The 16,203-nt window shown below is 47.7% G+C and overlaps 1 protein-coding gene across 3 annotated transcripts in view; it reads right to left on the reverse strand.

The window, feature by feature from the left end:
- Positions 1 to 6,886: 6,886 nt before the first annotated feature.
- Positions 6,887 to 16,203, reverse strand: part of LOC121166851 (probable ATP-dependent RNA helicase DDX47) — a 60,005-nt gene continuing 50,688 nt past the window's right edge. For all 3 annotated transcript variants that reach the window (XM_040996155.1, XM_040996156.1, XM_040996154.1), the window contains exons 5-14: positions 14,343 to 14,531; positions 14,090 to 14,161; positions 13,716 to 13,834; positions 12,026 to 12,097; positions 11,770 to 11,886; positions 11,122 to 11,268; positions 10,150 to 10,287; positions 9,165 to 9,235; positions 8,493 to 8,622; positions 6,887 to 7,335 (exon numbers count right to left, since the gene is read on the reverse strand). In XM_040996155.1, the coding sequence (XP_040852089.1) occupies positions 7,204 to 7,335; positions 8,493 to 8,622; positions 9,165 to 9,235; positions 10,150 to 10,287; positions 11,122 to 11,268; positions 11,770 to 11,886; positions 12,026 to 12,097; positions 13,716 to 13,834; positions 14,090 to 14,161; positions 14,343 to 14,531 (1,187 nt within the window). In that variant the 3' untranslated portion in view covers positions 6,887 to 7,203. The remainder of the gene's footprint in view (positions 7,336 to 8,492; positions 8,623 to 9,164; positions 9,236 to 10,149; positions 10,288 to 11,121; positions 11,269 to 11,769; positions 11,887 to 12,025; positions 12,098 to 13,715; positions 13,835 to 14,089; positions 14,162 to 14,342; positions 14,532 to 16,203) is intronic.

The raw sequence follows: 16,203 nt of genomic DNA on the forward strand, positions 1-16,203 counted from the left end.
CAGGCAGCTCTGCCTCCATTCCCACACAGCCCTCTCAGCCAGGGCCCTGTAACTGTGGGTCTTTTGTCTCCTTCAGGACCCCGTCCAGTGGTCCTCTGGACACTCACGTGGATCCTCTAAGGCAAAATCACTAAAAGGGTGAAGCATGAAGCTTGCATTACCAACTCCTGCTGTGGTAACTTCTAGAATCTGGTAAGAGGCAACAATGGTGTGTATTAGCAAAATGAGGCTACATGGGTGAGCTAAAGCACATTTTTGTCCTTAAATATCCTCTATTTCTCTTCCCCAAAAGAGATTTCAGGGTCCTGGCAGTACCCTGGTGGCTAAAGTCCTCGCCTTGGATGCGCCAGATCCCATACAGGCACCAGTTCGTATCCCAGCTGTTCCACTTCCCTTCCAACTCCCTGCTTGGGAAAGCAGTAGAGGTGACCCAAAGCCTTAGGACCTTGCACCTGTATGAAAGACCTGGAAGAAACTCCTGGCTCCTAGCTTCAGATCAGCTCAACTGCAGCTGTTGTAGCCACTTAGGGAGAGAAACAGTGGATGGAAGATCCTTCTGTCTCTCCTTCTCTCAGTAAACCTGACTTGCAATAAAAATAAATCTTTTAGAGAGAGATATTTCAATCTTCCAGATGCCAGCCTTGCGGCTGGCATTGTGGCCCACAAGTTATGTCACCGCCTTGGACTCCGACATCCTGTATATGTTTGCATCCCAGTGTGATGCTTCCAATTTCCTTCTTGCTAGCGCGCCGTGGTGCCAGCAGAAGGTGGCCCGTGTGCTTGGACCCCTGCCACCCAAATAGAAGACCTAGAGGGACTTGTGGTTCCTGGCTCTCACCTGACACAGACCTGACTATTGTAGCCATTACTGTAGTGAACCAGAGGATGGAAAATATATCCTTCCCTCTCCGTCATTCCACCTTTCAAATAAATAACTCTGGGCACTTCAACATGGGACACAGGGGTCTTAACTATTCAGCCCAAGCCTCTTCCCTGGTGTCTCTGCTTAAACAGTCACAAACCTGTGGGCACACTGTAAAACTCAAGGAAATGTGTACACACATGAGTATTACGTTTTCTTCTTTAAGATTTATTTATTTGTATTGGGCACAAGCAGAGAGCTAGATGGGAAGTGTGGCTGCTAGGATTAGAACCGGAGCCCATATGGGATCCTGGCATGCTCAAGACAAGGACTTTAGCCACTAGGCCACTGTGCACACCTTGTAAATCCCACCTTGGATGGATTTCAGAAATCATGCAAGACACCGTGAAAAGCATTGCCTAGGTGGAGGTTTTCAATTATCACTAACAAGCTTGGCCACTCCACAAGCAGCTCCCTCACAAAGCAGCTCATTCTCTCCAGTCCGTGTGTGAGGCAGCAGGGAAAAGCCACACACAGCAGCCTCACCCCAGCCTCCTGGTAAAGAATGAAATAAGCAGCCACTACAATGCATGAAGAGAAGCATGTCAAGTAAGAAACCTGGGATCCCCCCTCTCTCTGACCCATCCGGGAACAGCACAGGCTGTTGGTTTAAGGTTGGTGCTGGCTTGAGCAGCTGTGTATGGGAGTTGGAAGCCATGGGGTGTTAAGCATGAGTCAGTGGTGGACTCCTGTCCTCAGGCGACCACTGAGGGGAAGGAGGGCCAGCCTTCAGGTCAATAAGCCCAGCACCTCCAATTACCAAGTCCTATTTCTGTTACAGATCACTTGGACCCAGAATGGTGACTAAGCCCTGATCCCTTTGACCCAAACCACATGTCTTCAGAACAAAATGAATAGATGAGTAGCCCACCAGCTACCCAGCCCCAAGCTGATTTGACAGAGGGTAGAGGGCTCTGAACCAAGCCTAATTGAGGAATACAAAGCAAGGCAGGGGCATACAATGGAAGGGGAGCAACTGACTCAGGGCAATTTACATTCACAAATGCGGACTGTTATTGTGACTGGCACAGGGGAATACCAGTATACAGGCTACAGACTAGGGTGAAGGCTGGAGGGGGAACACAGACGGGGCAAGTGACTTAGCAGCCAAGAGGGAAGGAGAGGCTTTGGAAAAGAGGAGATGTTGTCAGCGGGAAAGGTGGGAAGCCAGGCTGGCAAGAGGAAGTGGAGATAATTCTGCCATGCCACTTTTTCTGAACTTTGATTTCCTTTGGTTCTCCCAGTCCCCACCTTCAAAGCCCCTCTTAATAAACCTTGAAGGCAGGCACCCTTCAAACAACTATAAGTGCTTCTCTCGGCCACCATGAGCCACACACCACCCAATGAGCCCTCTGACCCTGCCCCTGTTCTCAGCCACAGGCAAGACTCCTCATACTGCCCAGCTTGAAAACTTTTCCATTTAGGGGTGATCGTTTCTCCCTTCTGCCACCTACTGGCCAAACTTGAAAACATCTTCTTGGGCTTCCAGCTATTTGAAAATAGGCTGGTGCCTGAAATGTGTGTTTATTATTCATTACTAAGTATTGTTATTGGGGCTGGCATGGCGGTATATCAGGCTAATCCTCCTCCCTGTAGCACCAGCTTCCCAAATGTGCACTGGTTCGTGTCCCAGCTGCTCCACTTACGATGATGCAGCTCCATGTTTTTAGCTTCAGAGAGCAGCAGAGGATGGCTCGAGGCCTTGGGACCCTGCAACCATGTGGGACACCCAAAAGTTGGCTCCCAGCTTCAGATCAGCTCAGCTCTGGCCATTGCGGCCATTTGGGAAGTGAACCAGTGGATAAAAGACCTTCTCTATCCTCTCTCTGTAAAGTTTGCTTTCTAATAAAAATAATTAAAAAAAAAAAAGTATTATTATTAAACCTTACTTATTCAAAAGATTTTGTCAAGGGGATAAAAACACAATAATAACACGTAGTTCCTTACTGGTTTCCTTGACCTCTGCCAACCACATAATCCCTGTCCACTTGCACTGTAAAAAGTAAAATTACAACAGCTAAAATGTGTGGCCCTTCCTGATGTGTCGTGGCACCAGATTACTGCCAAAAAGTTCATGGAAAATGGAATTTTTAAAGAAACTTATTTTTGAGAAGTATTTTGAAGTCCATACATAGTACAGTTCATATTTTCTATGAACTTTTTGAAGAAGCTTTTTATAGTTTGCTTGCACCTCACACGCAGGGGAGACATGTACTATGATGGTAGTGGTGGTGATGAAGATGGCGAGGAGGAGGATATGGAAACACAGCGTTCAGGTCACGTGTCCAAGGCCTCATTGCCAGGAAGGGTCATGGGGCAGTGTGGCTCCATGGCCCTTGATGGGAATGACCATTTGTGCCTTTTGGGATTGCTTAGAGAATTCGAGATCACACATGTGGCCCTCCTGACATTTAGTGAGCCTCAGACAGTGACAGATACTGACCCCACTGTGCATCAGATCCCACAGTTGTCAGCAGCCTCCGTGAATAAGCCATGGTCTCCGCTGTGCAGGCAAGCAGCAGCGCAGCACCAAGCCAACTTTGACCTTCATACACATTCCTAGTGCTCAGCACAGCAGCCAGAATCTTACAGATTTGGGAAGGCAGAGAGAGGGAGAACGGGAGTTTAGAAACTAAGATTTGAGATTCTGTGAGGCTGAGAGGAGGGAAATGAGAAAAGTCAAGCTCACATAGCCCGAGCAAACAAATCCCGAGACACTTCCCACACTCCACTGTAACATTCTTCCTACTCCTTCCGGCCCCTTGAGAGCAGCGACAGGAGCCATCCTTCCTCTCTGGAAGATCTGCTGAACAGACGACTCCTAGCAGACCAAAGCTCCAACAATACCAACAGCCATCTGCACCCCCAGCCTGGAGGCTTTCCGGCCCCTCCCTGGGCCCATTTTCTCCTTCCTCCCTAGCACACGTCAGCTCCCCACTCTAGGTGTGACTGTTTGGAACTATTCCAGACCTCAGGTTTCTGCGTTGTATTTTTAGCTACACTTTTAGTGCATACTTGGGACAGGTGAGGCATGAAAGGGAATGTGGGTGTGGGTCACCCTTGAACCTCAAGGGCCCTGGTTTGGGGCTCTCGGCATTCCATTTAGAGGTGACTCACAGCTTGATTTATGAGCTGCCACGGGGCCAAGTTTCACCTCCTGCATAAACAGAGTAAAACTCCTAGTATACTGTGTTTTGTTCCAGGGGCCGACTTTCTTGATGGTGTTTTGCTACCTGTTTTTATTAGCGTTGATCCCTTCATTTTCTAACCCACAGCAACCTGGGTTTCTTCTCAGGTCCACTCTGCCAGGGTTAGAGGGACATCGGCTGTGGCAGGCTCATCCTGAGTTCTGTGGCTGTGAAAGGGGGGGGGGACCCCCACGGGAAAAGCATTCAGGGCACTACACTTGTCCCTCCACAGCCAGTCCCATCCTGGGGTACTCACCTACTTTTGGGAGACTGAGAATCCTCAGAATCGAGTCTAGACTCCTTTAAGCTACAATTAGAATCCACTCAAGCATGTCTTAAGTGATGTTGTGTTCCTCTGGAATGCTAGGCCCGGTTTAAAGCAATGTCACCTGGTCGCAAACCCCTGTCCCTGGGCTCTCCTGGTTTGCACTTTCAACCCTGTTCAGAGGAAGTAAAACCCGGAGTTATAATGAAGTCATTTCTGTGTCACCATGCAATGAATACTCTGTAAATTGGATTTATAATTCAGGTGAGAAGTGAGGGAGACATTAACTCCTGGCTGACCTAACCCATTACAACACACTCCCTTTACGAGGTCATAACAGTTACGCAGGTTTGTCCACAACCGGGTGGAGGGAAATTGTTTTGAAGCCCACGGTGCAGTAACACCAAAGAACAGAACAAAGATTGGAGACCTCCTCTCCTCCTGCTAAACCTGCGGTCTTTGGGGGTTTTGACTGCAAAAAAAAAAAAAAAAAAAAAGTATGTTTCAGAGGTCTATGTTAAAGTTCTTTGTACGCCGACCTACCCCACTCCTGAAGCTATCTTCCGTCTCCTCCCCTTTCTCTGTAGCCGTTCCTCTCCGTCATTTCCATCCCACAATGCAATCATAACCCCCAAAGAATGCAGCAGAATTCACAAAGACACAGGGAAGCCATGGCTTCTGGGAGAGTTGCAGGCCGAGTGTCCTCCTAAGATCATGTCCAGCCAGACCCTGGAAGGTAACCTTATGTGGATATTGTCTCTGTGGATGCAATTAAATACACAATCATGCTGGATTAGCCTACACCCTCAGTTCCGGGTCAAGCGGGTTCACAAGCAAGCCACACGAAGGCACGCAGGGCAGGAGGCCACGGGCAGCTGCAGCCAAGGCCCATGAGCAACGGCCAGTAACTACCACAGGCCGGGGACGGGCCCTCTCCTGACTCTCCGGGAGTCAGGAGAATGGCCCTGCCACACCTGGACTTCACATGTGCAGAATCTGGAACTGGGAGAAAGTGAGTTTTTGTCGTTTCAAGCCGCTTGGTTCAAAGTCTTTGAGAAATTAAGGCATACCTCATGACGGGCATCAGCAGCAAGACCCGACGTGTGGAGTATGGCAAACAAGAGGGCACAGGGCGTGCTCTGAAAAACGGGCAAGCTTCAGGCCCACTGGCCTTCACTCAAGGATCCGGGCATTCATTTCCATGCCAGAGCTTTCCATCTGGGACTCCAGCTTAGGCTCTGGGCCTGCAACTGTCCCGGAATCGACGGCATGCCCCCTCCTCCCCTGGGACTCCGAGTGAAGCTGCGGAGTGGTGGGTTTTTAACCTTTTCAGGCTCCCCAGAAATAGGCACTTAGCTGAGGGCCCCACAGACCCAGTGACCACCACCTGCTCAGAAAGCTCAGCTGGCTTCAGGATAATCCCAGTTTCTCCTCAAGTTGATTTCAACTTGCTCCTTCCTGAGCTGAAACAGCCCCAGGCACTGGCTCTGACACAGTGGTTGCTACCCTAATCCCCTGCGAAGTCTCACCAGGTAAATCCGTTATAACGAGCCCCAGAAGGTAGGCAGGGCAGCCACAGGTGCACCTCTCCTTTCCCTCTATTTCCAGGTCCTCCTTTCCGTAGAACAAACACCTTCACCACAGACTCCCTTTAGCAGCTACCTGAGGTAGAAAACATCCTACCCCAACATCTGAGAAAGCTCTTCCTGGGGTGGGTGTTGGTGTAGCAGTCACACACTGCCTGGACCTCCTGGCCCCCTGCTGGGGTTAGTTTCAGTTCTAGCTTCCTCATTTCAGTTCAGCTTCCTGCTAATTAATGCACATGCTGGAAGCCAGCAGGGATGGTTCCAATATCTGGGTCCCTGACATCCACATGGAAACCATGCCCGGGGTACCCAGTTCTTGGCTTTTGCCTCTCCTAGGCCCAGCTGTTGAGGGTGTTTGCAGGGTAAAAGGAAACTAAGGTGAAATATCTCGCTCTTCTATCACACTGCCTTTCAAATACAATAAAGATCTTTTTTTCCAGGAGCAAGCATTTGGCCTAGCTGCTGAAACAGAATGTAAGGCACCTGTAACGCCGATCAGAGCACTAGATTCAATTCACAGTTCTGGTCCCTGGCTTCAGCTTCCTGTCTTCAGATCCTGGGAGCCAGCAGTGTTGACTAAGTGACCGGGTCCCTGTGCTGCAATGGCGTTTGGGAAATGCAGGTGGTGTTTGGGAAACGAGCCAGTGGATCAGAGATCTCACCTCTCTGCCTTTTTAATCAATCAGTGAGACTCGGCTCCAGCCAACAATACAATCGCCTTTGAGGCAGGATTTCCTTCCGAAAGCCATACATCACCTTGTTGCTTTGCTAAGTTTTTTTTTAAAAGTCTTAAATGAATAATATTTATTGTAAAGAACTAGACATGTATCTGCCACTGTCAAGTTCTTACCTGTTAGTAACATCAAGATCTTCAAGGAGTTTTGAGTCTTCCAAAAATCATATTTAAATTTATTGTCTCGTCGAAGGGATGACACAAGCTAAGAGTTTAGGTATCACTTACAAATATAGAAACTTCTTTCTTTTGTACTTTACAGATCACGGGGTCCACTGGGCCCTGGACAGGCAGCAGGTCTGTGTGAAGTCATGGGGTACACAGCCCACTGATGCCAGCAGCAGGGCAGCCACGCTGACAGCGGCAGCAGCACCAACACTCCCCAGCAGCCACACCCCTAAGAGGGGGCTGGGTGGCTTCAGGACCCACCCGCGACCGAGGCCAGTCCTAGGAGCCCCACTTGGCAGATCCCACTCTCCAGGGGTCCCCTTCAGTCTCCACACAAGTCATTAACGGCCTTTCCGCTTCTTCATTTTGCCCCCGGCCACCTTGTTCCTCACGCCCATCGCTCCCTCGGTATCGTCGTTGTCCCCAGCATCCTCTCGCGCTCGCTTCTTCTTCTCTCCGTGCTCCCTTAACTCCTGCAAGAAACCAGAGGAGGGGACTGATTCTAAAGGACTGTCACGGAGGGTGACGCAAGAGCCCACACTGCTGAGTCAGCCCTGGAAGCTGCCATTAGCAAAGGACTAAGACCCCACTCCAAAACACACAGAACTGCCCACTCTGTAGTAACCACAGCACGGAAATTAACATTAGAAGCTACTATCATCCCATGGCAAATTGGCAAAAATACGATATCCCAGAGATTTATTCTAAGGAAAAAAGTATACAAAGTTGAGTATACTAGAATTTTCAACACAGTGCTAACAAGGAAAAACACTAATCAATGAAATCATGGCGCATATATATATATATATATATATATATATATATACATATCCACAAGGGAACTCTTTGGGAAATGACCACAGGGATCTACGTTTGCTGGGAAAGAAAAAAAAAAGGTCACCACATACAATCAGATAAAGTCCAATTACAGCCTAAGGAAAGAAAAACAGCCAAATCTTATCAATGGATCTCTGTGGGAAAAGGTTTATCTCTTCATGTACTACTTTAATCCTCTCTATTTTCTGAAAAATTTTCCCCAAAGGACACTGTTTGCTAAAGTTAACACTTTCAAGAACATTGAATGTTTTTGTAAACATTCCATGGAGGAAAGGGAGGAGAGGCCAAGTGCTTCCAGCCCTCAGGCTAGACCTGAGGAAGCAGCAGAACTTCCCAGGATATGTATCTAGAATTTTCTCACCACCCTTCTTCTACTGTTGCCACCATTACCAGTAACTGTGGGTTCCATTAGCTTATCAGGTGGTCATAAAAGGCCGCAGCTTTCACATCATTCAGTATGATTTATAGGACAGGGGATCAGGCAGAACGCCCAAGTTCACAGCCCACAGCTGGGTCTTCTGACCTCAGCTCTGATGGGATTTTTGGCACCTCATGATACATACCCACTGGCTGAGAATGCGGTCACCCTGGGCAGCTCAAGTCCAAGCTTTAATTCAAGCACTCAGTTGGATGACCTAGGTAAACTACCTATCATCTCTGCACTATAGGTTAATCATCTTAAATTTGTAATACGATACCCAGCACCCGTAGTCCCTTAGGCAGGATTAACACTCTAACGTGTCTGACACACAGCTTCATTTACATAGATGAGAGCGAGTTGCATGCTGCTTACCATTCGGGCAAATCTCTGTGCTTCGGTCACCCGCTCCGTAAGCATCATCACCTCGTCATCCTGTGTGGGGAAGGCAGGCAGCTTCTTCCCAATCAGGTGCTCTATGCGCTGGAACAGCTCCACATCATACCTGGGGAAGGAAGAAGGCAGGGCTACGGTTGTCCACCCAGGAAACAGCCTCCATCCCCAAATGCCACAGTATCCTGGGCTAGGAAGCAGTGTGAGCCCGATTTAAGAAATTCTGAGCTTATTATTCCTTCTCTAAATTCTGGCTAAGAAATAAAAAAAAGAAAAAATCAAGTGTGGCTGAGAGCAATCTGCGCTGATCATTCAAAGATCTCCCACCGCACTCTGAGCACAGAAGAGCTGTGGGTACCTAACCAGTGTGTCCTTTGCAAAAAGATCATCAATAGTTGCTCTGATCACTTCTGAATGATGGGAAAGTCACTGCTGGCCGGCTTCAGCAGAAGGAAACGGGGACCACTGGGGCCTCTCACGCATCAAATTCTATTGCAGACACTGTACATATGTGCTCTCTGGGTCTCGGCAAAACACTGGCAGGGACAAAGGAGTGTAGGTGATCCCACGGCAGATGGCAGAGCCAGGCTGCGAGTCAGTGTGGCTTCAGAGTCCTGCTCTGGGGTCGCTCTCCCCGAAAGCGGATTCACTTACTGAGTGACAAAGGTGATAGCCTTTCCAGAACGCCCAGCTCTAGCTGTTCGGCCTACTCGGTGGATGTAATCCTAAAACAAAAGGGTTTACACATTCAAGTGATTATAAGTTAAAAAAAAAAACACACACACACAATGGATGCAAACTCCTATGTAAACCTTAAAAAGAAAACAGATTCCTGTGGAACCTGGGAAAAAAATGGCCAGCACTATTTCTTGATATACAAATCCACTTCATCCACTTTATTCTCCTTGCAATACAAAAATTGTTCTAAAGGTTTTTTTCCTCCCCTTTCTTTCTAGACAAATCTACAAAGCAAAATTCACACAGCTACAGGCAACTGGCATGAAGAAAAACCCTAGATCTGCAGATTCTACCAACTGCTAGCTAACTAGTGTAGTGTACAAACTATACTACACCTCTCCAAACCTTGGTATCTAGCTCTAAGACATGGAAATACACACACTTTCAGTGCTAAGCATAAACGTCACGTGACATTCTGTCTACCATAGTTAAAACACAAAGACAAGTGATACACCTGTTCTCAACCAGGGGCTGTCCGGTAACACCTAGAACAATTCTGGTGTCACAATGAAATAGCAATCCTACGGGTAGTTGAGTACAGGCCACATGTGCTGCCAGCACTCTACAATGCAAACAACTAACCCCATGGCCTAAAGTGTTACTGGTGCCATGGCTGAGAAGTGCTGAGATCCACCAAGCACGACTATGGAAATGAGCTGATCAGGGGTCAGTACCTGCTACAACTGTCCCTCCGGCTATAAGCACCCAAAGCCTGCCCTGATGACCTGTACTCGGTTATTAATGTTATACATACAAATGACAGACTGAAAAAATGAAGAGCTTTCTTGGTTTTGATACTTAGGGAAAGAGCAAAAAAAAAAGTACGTCGTAACTAAGGAAACACAAACATTCCACTAACACAGTCAGGGAGCTAGAAAGTCAAGTCAGCAATAAGACTCACCTTGGAATGAGTAGGAATGTCAAAGTTGACAACCACATCCACATGAGGTATGTCCAAACCCCGGCTTGCAACGTCAGTGGCTAGAAGAATGGAACGAGCCTTCGCCTTAAACTTATTAAGGGATCCTAGACGCTTGCTCTGAGACGTGAGATAGATAATGAAAGAGAAACGAGAATTTTAATCTTGGAAAGTTAAAGATTCTTAGGATACAAGACACACAACCTACACACAATAAACACAATAACCAACATCAAGAAAAAGTTGAGTTTACTTCCCCCAAGTCCAGAATGTCAAGACAGTAATGTGCAAACAACAAAATAACATTTAAGGGATGGCCATGAGGCCTAGCAGCACCAACACTCACGTCGCCTACTGAAAAATACCCACGACCCATAGGAGCAGCTGTGTTGGAGACCAGCCCCTGATTCTAGCTTCCACCAAGGTAAACTAAGCAAGGCTCGAGTAACTGGGTCCCTGACCTGGCCCCCGTGTAGTAGAGGATTTAGTGCCCAGCCGAGGCTCCAGCCCAGACCTGCTGTGGGCATCTTAGGAGTGAAAGGGCAGACGGGAGCTCCATCTCCATCTTTCTCTCTGCCTCAGAAATAAACGCTTTTATAAATTATGACATAGGCTAGAAAACACAAAATATGGACTATTTAACATAACTAGGAAATACTTTATGTAAACTTCTAGAGACCAGAGGACCAGAGTCACAACTACCACCACAGCTAAATAAACCAACACAACAAGTTGCAACCAGACAACTAACTATACAATAACCTAGCCTGAGCCTCTTCTATCCTGAAACGAGAAAGTCAGCATGTAGAGCAACATTTCAGAGTGCAGAAATTCAGAACAACCGTGGGGAATAGACACTGAAGCCACATCCTTGTGTGGTGACAATCTAGTGTTACAAGATTTATAACTGCTCACAACACCAGTTCATGGCTGAAGATGTCACAGAATCCTTACCTGACTCATCTGTCCGTGGAGCGGGATGGCAGTGAATCCAAGATTTCGGAGTAACAGAGCTGTTCTCTGGGTGTTGTTACAGGTGCTGCAGAATATCATAAAGGAGTTTCCAGCCAATTCATTTAGAATATAAACCAGGTAGGTATCCTAAGTCATAAACCCAAAACAATACATGTCAATGAATCCTAAGGGTAGGAGATTCCACATATAACTAAGATTAACCCTACAGATGCTTCTCAGGTTTCCAGACCACCATCTGCCAACTGTGTCACCTCGTGAAACAGGCATCCCCAAACGGGCTGATGCCACACACGGGATGTGTCCTCAACAATCAAAGTCAAGTCCTTGTCAAACCACAAACTAGGTTCCCCTTCCTACAAAACCAAAAAGTCATATCAGAAGCAGACAACTAGAACACTATCCCAAGCCTGGGGTGAAGAAATTGTCTCACTATGTGAGACTTCATGACAGTGGCCTGATAGGTTGAAAATTCCTGGCAAGTCTGACTTATCAGCAATGATGGAAGCACAAGGTGCACTCCAGGGCAGACAGAACCACAGCTCTTAGCTAAACAAATGTTGACATATTTTTGGATGCTTAGGTGAGAAGCAAAGGGAGAGGCAGGAATGATCAAAGTCAACACTTCACCTTGAACTTAGAGGGAATGAAAAGGTAATACTGTTGCAGTTTCTCCACCGTTTGGTATTTGGAGGAAACAGCGCACTTCACAGGATTCTTCAGAGCTGCCCGCTGAAGCTTTTGCACCTGAAGAAAGAAAACCTAGGATAGTATCCAACCCCTGTATGCTCTAGTGTTATTTGTAGTCATTTTTCACTGTTGCTACTGCAGTTTCTCACCCATCAAGACTTACAAAGAGGAAGGCAGGAATTCAGGAAAATCTCACCTTCTTGGTCATGGTGGCAGAGAAGAGGAACGTCTTCCGGTCCCGGGGGATCACTTTGAGGATCTTGTCCACCTAGGGTGCAAGGAGGAAAGCACACCACAGAACGTTTAGAGTGGACTCCTGCAAACCGCTGCCTGGGGAAGGAAACAGACACCAACACGAAGCACATCGCTGTGGGCTCTGCAGGCCCACACACTCAATTTCACTAAAATGTCCTGAGCTACTTATTATTTCATACAATACCAGAGGCAAAAAGGCCAGTTAAAGAGCAAAACAGGTTAAGTTGATAGATTACACCTAAGTTGACCAAAGGAAAAGGTCAGGAATGAGTATTGATCAACTCAATAAACAGAGTAGGTCATCAAAGAAAATTAAAAAAAAACATTTCAAAATGCACAAAAAGGTCTAAAAAATGAAATGGAAAAGAAAATCTGGTTTTGCCATTCCTCATCTCTGAAGTCATGGAGCAGGTGGGGATGTAATTCTGCCTCTCTAAAACCAATAAATAAATAAATACTTTTAAAAGGGGAGTGGTGGGCCTGGCGGCATGGCCTAGTGGCTAAAGTCCTCACCTTAAACATGCCGGGATCCCATATAGGCATTGGTTCGTGTCCTAACTACTCCCCTTCCCATCCAGCTCCCTGCTTGTGGCCTGGGAAGGCAGTCGAGGAAGGCCCAATGCTTTGGGATTCTGCACCCCTGTGGGAGACCTGGAAGTTCCTGGCTCCTGGCTTTGGATAGGCACAGCATCGACCATTGTGGCTGCTTGGGGAGTGAATCAATTAATGGAAGATCTTCCTCTCTAACTCTTCTCTCTGTATATCTGACTTTGTAATAAAAATAAATAAATCCCTAAAAAATTAAAAATAAAAAAAATAAATAAATAAATAAATAAATAAATAAGGGGGTGGGGGAAGGGATGGAAGGGGACCAAAGCCCTCTTTAAAAAAAAAAGGCAGGTGGGGCCCCTTCCCTGCCAAGGCTGACCGGACATGGAGGACACAACTCATGGGCTACAGAAATTATCAGCTCCAAGTCAGTCAGCGATACATCTACTGAATTTTACACTTGATCTTAGCCAAAAGGCCGAGAAGCGATCTACTGAATTTCGAGTCGGCCTACAACTGCCTCGGCAGAGCCAGTCCCAGGGACTTCCTGAGCCACAGGCTGGACGTTCCCCACCTCTGCAGAGGGGGCTGAGGCACGGACAACGTGAGAGCATCAAGAGGGCAAATGGGCAGCTGGGATGCTACAAAAACTGACTTGGACCAGCACTGTGGCACAGCACCACCAACAACACCATCATCCCACAGGGGGGCTTAGTTAGTGCACCAGCTGCTCCACTTCCAACCCCGCTCCCTGCTAGTGGCCTGGAAAAAGCACACACAGCCCCAAGTATTTAGGACCCTGCCACCAACGTGGGACGCAGGCATGAAGATCCTGGCTCCTGGCTTCGATCTCACACAATTCCTGCCATGGTAGCCATCTGGGAAGTGAACTCATGGTGGAAGACCTATCTTTGCCTCTAACACTGATTTGCAAATAAATCAATCTTCAAACCACCAAAAAATTAAAAAATAAAAACCCTGAGACTGATGCAGTGCTCACATAAAACAGGTGTACAATGAATGTATTTTAAAACAGGCAACTTGAGATGCCCTACAAGCAGGAAGAGAAATAAAAAACTCACCTCTGTCTCAAAATCCATGTTCAATATTCGATCTGCTTCATCCATGACCAAGTATTTGAGAGCTCTCAGATTGAAGCCTTTTGTATTTTCCAAGTGGTCAATTAATCTTCCAGGAGTTGCTACAAAAAAAAAAAAAATGGGAGAATGGCAACATTCAAAGAAGGACCAGTAAAAATAAAATGACTTCTTCCTCCGCCCCCAGCACCAAAACACACACACAAACAAAACACAAACAAACAAAAATAAACGAAACCGTTAGGAAATTAACAAATGTTACCAAAAGAAAACTTGCTCCTCCAAGGTAATCCAGCCAACACTGGTAGGCTTTCTCTACCTGGAGTTGGCCCGTGTCTGTCACTGGCTCATCGACTCACCTATCACTATATGCGGTTTTTTCGCCAGGGCCAGGGACTGGGACATCGAATCAATTCCACCTACAATCACAGCTGCAGAAATAAAGAGAACATAAAAATGAGCTCCTTCGTGACTTTCAGAGTCCACTGGACATCTCTGAATTCTGCTGGATTTCTGCTTAAATTGGTTCTCCCCTTAGAATTAATGCTTTTCCCAAAGCTAAGCCCATAACTTCTAATGACAATACTTCCTTCCAGGCTCTGGCCCACTTACCACAGTGCACCCCGATAGAGGACCCCAGGGCTTCAAACTGCTCGGAGATCTGAAAGGCCAGCTCGCGGGTTGGGGTGAGGACCAGGGCGAACAATCGCTGTGGCGTCTCCAGCAGCGCATTCAGAATGGGCAGAGCGAAGGCCCCTGTTTTCCCAGAGCCGGTTTCCGCCAGCCCAATGATATCACGACCTGGAAGAAAAAGAAAACACCTCACACCAAGGAAATGCCCGCTCTCTGCACAGCCTTCACGTTCCCACAATGGCACAAAGCCAGGGGCAAGGCAGACACTGGGTATCTGATGCATGAGGAGAAAGGCTGGCCGGCCGAAAAACAAGGGAAGACACCTCCTCTGCTCTAGAAAAACTTAAGCCCGTGGCCAGAGAATACCCAAATGCAGCCTAAGGTGGTAGGGGCTTCAACAGAGGCCCTTAGAGAACATAGTGAGGACACAGAGGAAGGAGCAACTGCTGTCCCGAAGGCCAGGAAGGGCTGCAGGTGACGAGTGAGCCCAGTCTGAGGCCGAGAGGAAGGCGGACGTTCCTATAGGAGCCAAGAGGAAGGGCTTTCCAGAAAAGAGCTGCAGAGAAGAGAAGGAACGCGGCACAACACAGCAGAGCAGAGGCAGAAGAATGAGGCTGGAAAGGAGACCTGGAAGCCAGCTAAGAAGTCTGGAGGAGCAGGGAGTTTCAGGCTCATGACTTTCTTTGGTCTTGAGGACATAACAAGAGGCCAGGGAACTGAACAGGACACATTTCCACTGCTGCTCCTGAAACCGTATGGGTCAACACCTTACCAACAGGTCACCATGGCTCAGCACTGGTAACAGGATCACACTGTCCAGGCTGGCTGCAACCCACGGGCAGCGGCGCACTGCTGCTCCGTGACATTCCTCCAGCCGCACTCAGCTGTGGGCACGCTGGCCAGTGACCGCGCAGCTGAGAAGGCAACCATCCGCAGGAGCCCCCTGCTCCAAGGCAGACTGAGGAGAGCTCTGCTCCTCCCAGTCCCATGGGATTCAGAATCAGGCCTTTGGACAGTACACCTAAGATATACACACCCCCTATCCGAGTGCCCGAGTTCAAGTCCCAGCTGTGCTTCCTATGCTAGCTGCCTGCTCACATGCACCTGTGTGAGGCAAGCAGGGAGCTGGATGGGAAGTGGAATAGTTAGGACATGAACCAATGCCCATATGGGATCCTGGCATATGCAAGGTTTTAGCCATTACATATGAACACCATTTTACATCCCAGCTACTGCAATCCAGCTTCCTGCTTGTGGCCTGGAAAGCAGTCGAGGATGGCCCAAAGCCTTGGGACCCTGCACCCACCTGGGAGACCCAGAAGAGGCTTCTGGCGCCTGGCTTTGGATCAGCTCAGCTTTGGTCATTGCAGCCATCTGGGAACTGAGATGGCAAATGGGAGACCTCTCTCTCTGTCTCTCCTTTTCTCTGTAAATCTGTTTTTCCATTAAAAATAAATAAATCTTTAAAAAAAAATCCTCATCTAGGCCCAACACAATGGTTCAGTGGCTAAATCCTCGCCTTGCACATTCCAGGATCCCATATGGGTGCCAGTTCGTGTCCTACATGCTCCACTTTCCATCCAGCTCCCTGCTCGTAGTCTGGAAAACAGCAGAGGATGGTCCAAAACCTTAGGACCCTGCACTCACATGGGAGATCTAGAGCAAGCTCCTGGCTCTTGGCTCCTGGCTTCAGATCGGCTCAGCTCCAGCCACTGTGGAAGTCACTTGGGGAAGTCAATCAGTGGATGGAAGATCTTTCTATCTGTATCTCCTTCTCTCTGTATATCTGCCTTTCCAATAAAAATAGATGAATCTTTAAAAAAAAAATCATCTCCTAAAT

This window comes from Ochotona curzoniae, unplaced genomic scaffold (assembly GCF_017591425.1).
Source record: "Ochotona curzoniae isolate NIBS_2020 unplaced genomic scaffold, NIBS_Ocur_1.0 patch253, whole genome shotgun sequence".
Classification (NCBI taxonomy): Eukaryota; Metazoa; Chordata; class Mammalia; order Lagomorpha; family Ochotonidae; genus Ochotona; species Ochotona curzoniae.